This window comes from Protopterus annectens, chromosome 14.part0 (genome assembly GCF_019279795.1).
Source record: "Protopterus annectens isolate FY-2018-M chromosome 14.part0, PAN1.0, whole genome shotgun sequence".
Classification (NCBI taxonomy): domain Eukaryota; kingdom Metazoa; phylum Chordata; order Ceratodontiformes; family Protopteridae; genus Protopterus; species Protopterus annectens.
Window position 1 is genome coordinate 237182412 of NC_056748.1, and position 10899 is coordinate 237193310.

The 10899-nt window shown below is 42.5% G+C and overlaps 1 protein-coding gene across 2 annotated transcripts in view; it reads right to left on the reverse strand.

Moving 5' to 3' along the window:
- SLK (STE20 like kinase) overlaps positions 1–317 on the reverse strand; it is a 2579008-nt gene extending 2578691 nt beyond the window's left edge. For both annotated transcript variants that reach the window (XM_044055960.1, XM_044055959.1), the window contains exon 1: positions 1–317. This exon is cut by the window's left edge and continues 81 nt beyond it. In XM_044055960.1, coding sequence (XP_043911895.1) covers positions 1–69 — 69 coding nt within the window. In that variant the 5' untranslated portion in view covers positions 70–317.
- Positions 318–10899: the final 10582 nt, after the last annotated feature.

Consider the following 10899-nt stretch of genomic DNA (forward strand, 5'->3'; position numbering starts at 1 on the left):
ATGCTCGTACTGTTTCTTCTTTTTATCGCCACCTAGTTTAAAGATCTTACGAAAGTTAAAGAATGACATATTTCCTCGCCGTATGTGAGCCTCCCTGTTAAGACCACCGGTTCTAAGGCCAATGTTGGCAACTTTTCCGTGAAGACTTTTTTCAGTGCATGCGTCACTGACCCCGCTTTCATTTCATTAAAGCGAGCGCGTGCGGAGCTGCTCCCCAGACAGGCTCGTGGTTTAGGTTTAGCGCTGTCTCTAAGGAAGGGGGTGGGTGCAGCTCCTCTCTTCAGGCATAAAACAGATTAGAGCCCCGACCAAGATGGCGCCAGCTCGTTGACGTCACGCGTTAGTGACGTAACGATCTCAGTTCCTTTATGGAAGTTTGAGAATACAATTTTACACTACTTTTTAGCTAAACTTTGAGGCGCTTGGATGACAATTTTTTACACGGCAGTCCCGATTGAGGATTGCATTTTTCTTGGATTAGCCTGGTGATTGAATAGCGGTCTTGACAGAAAATCAACTTTAACGTCCTTGTTTCTGAATCCCAACCGCTTTTAGGTGCAATACCTATGTTCAGAAGCACTGTAACTAAATTGCATAATGCCAGGTCTTGACATTAACAAAAAAAAAATATGTTTGTTGCTGAGGATATGGTGATGAAAACGGGTGTACTAACCTACAAATTATGTTCCACTAATACCTCCAACACACACGTCTATACAGTATTGAGACTGTGAGCCAGTTAGACAGTTTTCTAGGTGTGATAATTTAGAAAAAGTACATGCCGTTGTCAATTTTGTGAGATTGCATATCTGGACAGTAAAATATAAGCAATAATTTATCAGCGGGTAATCCAAGAACATCTACCAAAACAGTGACATACCGGGCATTTCTAGGGTTGTCGCATTTTCAAATGCCCAAAGTGGAACTTTTTGTAGAAACGTGTGGTTTTGCGGGACAGGCATACCCATGGCCGGTGGAAAGGACAGAACTTCACTGTTTTGCCAGAATAAAAGCTTATTCTTGCAGCATTTTAGTTGCTTATGCTGTTTCATGTAACATTAGGTGTTTCGGATACAAAATAATTGTTGGTACTTACGTATTATCGCAACTTCGCTCCAGATCTGTCATGATTCTTGAAATTAGGGCCAAACGACTCTTTCTCCGTAATTTCATGAATTTTGACAGATTACTAACCTGGATGCGATAATAGCCAAGCATCCAGTTTTATGCACCTGTTAAAGAAAAACTTAGGAAATATATTTTTGTCATAAAATCCTCAGTACATTTCCCCATTTATTTATTTTTCCCACGCAGGACAACACTGCCCAAATTGGGTCCTACGCAGAGAAGGACCGATGGTAACCGTTCTTTCTTATTCACTCCTTCTTTACTGTAGTCTTCCTCGAGAATACTTCACAAGTTCTCTCCTCCAGCTGCTAACCTAGATAGGAAATAGTAGCATCCGCTCCAGGTTCCCCTTCCTCCCTTTAAAAGGAGTGGGTACCGAGATGAGTAAACAAGCAATTGTATGCAGAGTGAGGTCACCGGACACATGCTTTGCCGGGCATAGGCAATTCTTAGTGATATATAGTTAGGCTAATAATATTCCAGCATGGGACATCAACATTTCCACAAACCAGCGAAAAGTGACAGATGCACTCATTATAAAGTGTAGCAAAAGGTGTGCGTTCATATCTCTTAACTGTCCAGATTTTTCCTCATATTTTCTGTGGCTTTCTGTCAAATCCCTGAGGACTGAAGACACGAAATAATGCCATATGTTTGAGATTTAGACATCATATTCTTCACAAAATGAACGTTAACACAAGTCTTCATCTTCTAGCAACTTTCTAAGTTTCCAAGAACAATATTTAAAATCTGTCCATATTTTCTGTGCCTTCGTCCCCCATTATTTTAGACTCTGTCCAGATTTCTTGCTCGAATAGATTGAGAGGTATGTGTGTATTGATAGCTATTTGGGATTATGTATATTCACTATTACAAATGTTGACATTCTGTATGACAAACTTTCTTACAATTGGTTCATACAAGTAAGAAGGTTATTGATGTAAAGGAGCAAATACAATATTTCAACTTTTACAGTGCATACACTTCTTAGACGGGAAAAAAAACTACCGGCACAGCCCTGCAAAAGTAGAAAATGCTGCCGGTGACAACTAGAAGATGTGGGCGTGACAACTTTAGCAGTTTTTCGTTTTAGATTCGCGGTGCTGGATAGGGGTGGGGCCATGTGGTCCACAGCCCTTCGTTTTAGATTCGCGGTGGAGGACAGGGGTGGAGCCGTTTAGTCTTGGTGGTGCTAGAAATAAAACAAACCTGATGTGCCGGCCTACAGCGCAGCGGGTTGGAAAAATATAGTTTCATCAATGGAAGAAGTTTTTAGTAAAAAAAAAAAAAAAGTAGTACGGTAGTACCCAATTCGTTTGTAAAGGGTTACTGGTTGTTTAACATCGGTTGAAACTAAACCAGTAGCGTTCTTACTATTTCATTATATTAATTGCTCAGTAAATATCAGAGCTTTGGCCGGCTAACACCTACCTGGAATCAGCTGGACGTATAAGTGAATTTAAGTACACTTTATCTGCTCTTTTGCATATAGTACTGTATTTAATTTATTTGTGTTTTTCACTGAATATTAACTCAACTGAAGTTGTGGCTGTCTCTCTACTCTCCCTGTTCTTGTTTTGGTAATAATGTTGGTGGCTTTGAAATTGCCCGCTCCTCTTGTAGATTTGTACTTGGATACTCCTCCCGGGCCCATCTCATTTCCTCACTCAAATGAGTGCAGTAAGATCATATTCTGATTTCAGGCACTCCTACTGTGTACAAAGAGAGCCATTTGGGAAGGACAAGCCTGTAGCCTCTTAATCCTGCTCTGTTCTTTCCCTCAAAAAAAAAAAAATTTTATATATATATATATATATATATATATATATATATATATATATAAATATTCATCTGCTCTTGTAACTGTCTTAGTTGCTCTTCTGCGTGCTATTATCTGTTCAGTCGCTCTTACTCTGCACTTATTACTGCTTCTTACTGCGGTGGTGGTGCTGCGGTAGCGTTGTCGCCTCACAGTTAGACGTTGTCCATTCGATTCTCGGTTAGAGCGTCTTCTGTGTGGCGACATGCGTGAATGGGCGTTCCTTCGTTGAAGGTTGTGCGTTAGGCCCGGCAAGCCAGCACGTAAAAATCTACTGCCAATCATTAGCGGACCGGAGTTCCGCTGTGGCGACCCCTAACAGGGAAAAGCCGAAAGACACAAAGTAGCCTTCTAATTTACTGCCTTCTGCACTTGTTTTTTAGTCATTTGTTAATTTAATTGCATTTATTTGAACTGTATTTGCCGTAGTGTTGCTACACGCTCGGGTATGCTGGCCTGCACTATAATTTGAATTGTATTTACTGCTGTTTTAGCTGCTTTTCCGTAAAAAAAAAAAAATTCTAAACTTGTTTCCTGCCTTTCCTGTAACTGGTCAAGTCCAGATACAGACTTGCCAAGGCAGTTGGTAAGCTTCTGAGCCCCCCCCCCCAAGCCTTTCTGTGTTGGAGGGAAGCCTTCTAGCTTATCAGTGGGAGTGATAAGCACCATCTACCACGGGAAGAGTAGGTTTTGGCCCTGATATTGTAGTTCATTGGCCGTTTGGGCAGTTTTTCCATCTCTTTCTACTTTCTGGTTAAAAGCCGTTGGTCCGCAACTTTCCTATAACTAGTGTAATCCAGGTACAGATTTGCTGTATCCAGGACTGTTGATAAGCTTTTGAGCCCCCCCCCCCTTATGCCCCTCTGTGTTGGAGAGAAGCCTTCTAGCTTATCAGTGGGAGTGGTAAGCACTAGGTAATCTATCTACCACAGGAGGAGTGGTTTCTGACCCAGAAATTATAGTTTATTGGCCGTTTGGGAAGCTTTTCCATCTCTTTTTCAACCTTCTGATTTAAAAGTCTGTGTTTGCGCTTGTTTCCTGCCTTTCCTGTTACTAGTCTAGTCCAGGTACAGATTTGCTTTATCCAGGACTGTTGGTAAGCTTGTGAGCCCCCCAAGCCTTTCCATGTTGGGAAGCTTTCTAGCTTATCAGTGGGAGTGATAAGCACTATGTAGCCTATCGTCCACGGGAAGAGTGAGTTTTGGCCCAGAAATTGTAGTTTATTTTGCCGTTTGGGCAGTTTTCCATCTCTTTCAACTTGCTGGCTTAAAAGCCTACATTTGTACTTGTTCCCTGCCTTTTCTGTAACTAGTCTAGTCCAGGTACAGATTTGCTGTGTTCCAGGACTCTTTGTAAGCTTCTGAGCCCTCCAAGCCTTTCTGTGTTGAAGGAAAGCCTTCTAGCTTATCAGTGGGAGTGGTAAGCACTAGGTAGCCTGTCTACCACGAGAGGAGAGGCTCTTGGCCCAGAAATTGTAGTTTATTGACCATTTGGACAGTTTGTCCATAACTTTCTGGTTTAAAAGACCACATATGCGCTTGTTTTCCATCTTTCCTGTGACTAACCTACTGGGTAGCACTAGGAAGCCTTAAACTGATACAAGCTTTCTAGCTTAGGAGAGAGACTTTGGAGTGATTAAGTATCAGTTTTCTGTACTTTCTTGCTGTACTTAACTGTTTTCTGCCTAAACGCAGATTTTCTAGTGTTTATTGTGATTTAAAAGCTTGTTTTTTCACATATTGTACTTATTTGACTGCCTGCACTTTTAAAAAGTTTAACTGTTGTAGGCTGCACACTGAAGTGCGATAGCCTTTTCTGATTGTTTATAGTCTTTTAAAGCTGTTTTAAGTGTATTTTTTTACTGTTTTTGCCTTATCTTTTCAAAACAAAAAAATTCCTTATTTCCCACCTTTCTAAGCTAGTATAGTCCAGTTTTCAGGCTAGTGCTGAATTCAGGGATGTAATACTAGTTTCTGAGTTGCCCATACCTTACTTGGATAGAAGGAAGTTTATCTGTTCACCTGTGAGAGAGGGGAGCTTTGAGCAACCTATCTCTCCCTGGAGGAGTGGTTCCAGCCCTGAACTTAGTAGTTTATTGGCCATTTTGGGCTAATTTCTATCTCTTTCATTTCCCTACTATAAAAACTGTGTTTGCATGGTTTTGCGTACCGGGACTGTCAGTTAGCTATGGTTAAATTATTCCTGGCTCCACTAAGTCTTCTCTTCAGTTTTTCCCTTGAAACTAGTCTAACTCTCAACCTAAGCACTCAAAAAGCATCTTACAGTCCAGCACTTGCTCAGACCTAATAGCAAGCACTAATATACCCCGACACCGATTGCCCAGCAGGGTAAGGCTCTTTATTCACCGACTAAGCAGTTCACCCTACTATTCAGGCATAACCAAAGGGCAACTTCAGGTGCACTCTCCAGTCCAGCAGGTGATCTGGGTATCCTGAAGCAATGTTACAACTGCCTCATGTACACGGACAACCCTCTCCTCCTACCACAAAACACTAACATATGTGAGAGATGCAATTATACAGCCAAACTGGAAGCTAAGCTGTCTCTACCCAAGACTGGAACAGACAGTCAAGAGGAGAAGGTTAACACGTGCACCACAACTCCAGCCGCACACAGACCTACTAAAACAGCACTGGCAAAAAATACACATAAATACACAAAATCATACTCGGAGACTCTAAATAAAAACCTGCAAAAGTATCAAGAGACCTCCAAAGCGGACACCCAAACAACCTGCACTTCCCGTCACAAACCAGACAACACATAAAACACAAAATCAGGGTGTCTCACAATCACAGCCCTTAAGGTGAAATAACATGCCTAACAACACTAATAATAGGTGACTCTATAGTCAGGTACACTGATGTCCCACTCACTAGGCTGGACAGGCAGAGGGTTACTGTTAGCTGCCTGTCGGGAGCCAGAATCCCCCACATAGCACAAGAACTCAGGTCACTCCAGAACAAGTACAAATATGACTGTGTCGTTGTTCATGCGGGCGTGAATGACCTGAGACGTACCTCCCTGGACTACATGAAGAGACATGAAAGAGCACTCTGATCATGTAGCCCAGGCTGGTATGACCCTGAGTAGCATCCTGCCCTCACCAAGAATGATACCTCAGTATAAAGAAAAAAATTACCAATTTCAACAATTGGCTAAGCTTCTGGTGTCATTCAAAGGAGATCCAGTGTCTGTCAGCCTGGGACGACATGCTCGATAAGCCGCGTTGCTTCACAAGAGACTGCTTGCACCTCCCCCCCCCCCTAGGCTTTCGAATACTGGCCAAGGCTCTTGCTGCCCCAATAGTGCCTTTTTTAGGCAAGGCTCAAAAGTCAAACCCACCTCTGTAAGCAGCACAATTAACAAAAAACGGATGGTTATGCTACTCAGTGCCAGGAGTTTAAATCTTAAAATGGACGCGCTCGAAGCACTCCTCAGTATGGAGAATGTCGACATCTGTGCAGTAACTGAAACCTGGTTCAAGGCTCCAGACAGCACCCCAGCACTACCGGAGTACAACTCGTACCACATGTTTTGGCCACAGAACATGGACCGAAACACAAAGGGAGGGGACGTATCCATATTCATCAAGGATACCTACACCTCTAGGTTAGTGGCGCAGCATGATACCTCTGAGATCATCCATGTTCAACTAACATCAGGCAAATCTGCAATGCAAATTGTGGCCTGCTACAGATCACCCTCCATGACCCAGGACCACCCCTCCACCTTTCTGGAGACACTGGAAAACATGAAGGTCCTACCAAACACCCTGATATTGGGCAATTTCAATTACCCTACCATTCACTGGGAAAACTACTAGAGTACAAATTTCCAGGCCCAGCGCTTCCTGGAATTCATCAACTTAAATGCCCTGGATCAGCTGGTAAACTCCCTTACCAGAGGTGAAAACATATTGTACCTAGTCATCACCAACATGGGCAACAGGTGTTCCACACCGGAGGTCAACCCGTCACTGGTTAGATCAGACCATAAACTAATCACTCGATGTCCACACCCCACCACCACCCCCAACTAAGGAAACCACAGTAAAAAACTTTTCTAAAACAAACTTCACCTTACTTAAGACAGAGGTGGTAAGTTTCACAGCCCCCACACTAAAGGATAATGCTGCCCAAGATGCAGAAAACTTTACAAATGCACTCTGAGCACCTACAAGGATGCATGGATCATGCCATCCCAAGCAAAACCAAGACTCACTCCTCTAAGAGAAGGAAACCAGTTTGGTGGACCCCTGCAATAAACAGGCTATACAATAGAAGGAAGAAACTAGTTCAGAAAAAAAAGCAAATCCCAAGAAGGAAAGACATCCCTGATCAGTATCAGTAAGAAACTGAGGTCCCTCATGAAGTCATCCAAGGCTAAATTCGAAAGAAAAATAGCCAAGGATTCAAAAGATAACCACAAAGCCTTCTTTAGCTATGTTAAGAATCTAAGTGGCAACTTGCAGATATGCACTGAACTAGTGCAAAATAGCACAGAATATACTGAACCTACTGATATTGCCAACATCCTGGCAGATTCAGTGCAAACTTCATCCCCCCTCTCACTTCCAAAAGGCCCACAACAATACCGAAAAAGTGTAGTGTCCCAAAAATCACAGACGTACAGATGAAAACAGCCCTTTCAAAAGCCAAAAACACAGCATCAGTGGGACCAGATGTTGTCCCAGGCTGCGTCTTACACGAACTACAAAACAAACTAACCCCCCACCTAAACACGCTGTTCAACCTCCGCTTTTCCATGGGCTACATGCCCATAGAATGGCGCATAGCAACGGTTATTCCTCTCCACAAAGGAGGGGCCACAATTGACCCTGATAACTATCGCCCCATAAGCCTGACTAACCTGGTCTGCAAAGCTGTGGAGCACGTCATCATGGAACTCATTAACAAAGACATTGGGACCTCCAAACACTTGACCTGACCCAGTTCGGCTTTGTTAAGGGCAGATCATGCCTATTAAACCTGGTTGACTTCTTCAAAACGGTCACCAAGGCCATAGACGAGGGAAAGGTGGTTCTCACAGCCTACCTTGACCTCGCCAAGGCTTTCGACACCATTCCCCACTTGGGTATTACAGAAAAACTCACCAGCCTGAACATAAACCCCTACGTCACGTGATGGGTTGCCAACTGGCTTACAGACAAAACTCGCACGGTAAGAATTGCAGGCTCCAGGTCCGACTCTAAACCAATCACAAGTGGTGTCCTGCAAGGCTCGGTCCTGGGACCCCTACTGTTAATATACTTCTCAGAAGTACAGGCAAACATAGGACTACTATGGCTAACCAAGTTCGCCAATGACTACAAACTGGGAGCCATAATTGACTCTCATCTGACACGGACATCCTCCAAAAGGGCCTTACTGAGACGGACACCTGTTGTCAAAGTCATGGCCTCAAGCTAAATACCAAAAAATGCATAGTCATCCCATTTAGGAAAAACAAAACACCCACGAATTACCACATAGGTGGCAGCCCCTTTAATACAGAAGAGGTAATAAGAGATCTGGGTACCCAGGTAGATAGTAATCTCTCCTTTGACAGTCATATTGCCAAAGTAGTTAGGAAATCCTTCTGTGTGGCCCATCTAATTACTAAAGGGTTCGCATCTAGAAATAAAGAGGTTATAGTGCCCCTCTACTCATCACTCATTAGACCCATCATAGAGTACAATGCCCCATTTGGGATGTACCTCACAAGACACTTCCAACAGCTGGAAAGACCACAAAAGTACCTCACCATGAGGATTACTGGTCTCAAACATATGTCCTATGCAGCCCGACTGAAAAAACTCCGGCTGTACTCAATGGATATCGCTTACTCAGCGGTGATCTCTGCCTGACTTACAAAGCCATATCCAACTCAGAATCTATGGACATGCTCTACTTAAAGAAATCCAAGTCACTGTGAGCCACGCGTTCTACTGAGCTAAACCTCGCCACAACAATAAATAGAACATGCTGGAGGGATAGATTCCTGCCACACAGACTCCCCATGCTTTGAAACAAAATTCCAAATTACATCAGGCAGAGCCCCTCACTAACACTCAAGAGAAACCTTGACGAGTGGATGGGTAACAGAAAATACATCCCTGGGATCACTTCATTGGCTCTTTTTGACCGAGGATCAGTTAATTAATCAATGGGGCGGTGAAAGCCAACACACTCTGGCTAGGCTTATAAATGCCCTCTGGCAGATAACCTAGTACCTACCTATGAACCTATAATACCTTTACTGGGAAGGGGGTCACACTGACTAGCACAGACAAGCATTTTATTAGCTCGGGATTTTCAGTCAGAGTGGAAGACTACTTAAGCATATCTCTCAACTGCCTAGATTTTCACAGAACGTCCAGATTTTTAACTCATATTTTTGGTCTGTTCCTCATAAAATCTGTGGTTTTCAAGATCTAACGACTAGAGTCACTAAATAATGGCATACATGTGAGTTTCAGACTTCATATCCTTATTCCTTCAGAAAAATGCATGCTGAGAGAATCCTGTTATTCCAGCAATTTATTAAGTTTATACAAGCAACATTTAAAATTTGCCCCCATTTTTGGTCCTTTGTCCCCCCATTATGTCAGGCTTTGTCCAGATTTCTTGCATTAAGAGATTGAGGGGTTTGCTGCTAGGGCCATCCATCTTCACTGTTTTGCTCCACCAAATGTAATTTCATATTTACAAATTCTGTTCTGTTTAAACATCCACAACTCCCATGCATATATACCCATAGTTGTACTGTTTCTGATTTCTTATATATGTGACTGATTTTGTCTCATATTTGGGTCTGTACCTTATAAAAATGTATGGTTTTCTGCATGGGTGGGGAAAGAAGTTTTTATTTTGTTCTTAAACCTACATTGTTGCTCCTCCACCAAATTACTGTTTTAAAAATATACTCAACTCAAAATGTTGCTTCTTTACACATAGGAAAGGGACACATAATTTTAAACTGCTAACATTTATAACCTTAAACTGAATCTCATTACAGGTGTGCTCATAAAATATAAATGTGTTTTACATAGTCCCACATTTTTAACGTTAATTTAGACTATTCTAAACATTCTGTACTCTTTTTTTTTTTAACAAAAACATCTTTATTAAATTATCACATGATGTAGGTAATCTTACATTTATAAAAGTGAAAAGCAAACACTGGCACCACTTTAGTTGCAAACATTATGCATCAGAGACCGCACTGAAACAACTGTAGTGGCAAACATTATAAATCACTTACAATCTATCTAGTCCTTGTCAATTAAGCATTATACAGCTCATCAGAGCTGGATCAAGGTCATATGAGGCCCTAGGCAGGACACTGGACTGGCGTCCCCCTGTCACATGACATCACAACATCATCGTACCCCCCCCACCCCAATGTCTTAAATTAATTAATTAAATGTCTCAAAGATGAATTTGTTTCTTGCAGTGAAGTCTTGTTCACAGGTTTGTGCTTCATCATGGAATAGTTTTGGTTTCCTCATTCATCTTCCTTCAGCTGCATAGGTATGGTTGGTGGTTCATAGGTAGGTACTAGGCTATCGGCCCAAGGGCCTAAGTACGCCTAGCCAACAAGGTTCCCTGGCTTACTCTACCCAAGAAAGTTATTTTCCTGTGCCCCTGTTGAGCAGAGCCACAGACATGATCCCTGGGGTGTATTTCCTAGTTCCCATCCACTCAAGATTTTTCTTAAAGAGTGCTAATGAGGAAGTTTGCTTGAGATAGATGGGTAGCTTGTTCCAGAGTATGGGAAGTCTCTGGGACAGGAATCTATCCCTATAGCATATCCTGTTTATTGTGGTGACAAGGTTTATGTCCCTAGAGTGTGTAACTCTGAGGGATTGGGATTTCTTTAGGTGTAGCATGTCCAACAGCTCTGGGTTTGACATAGCTTTATATGTC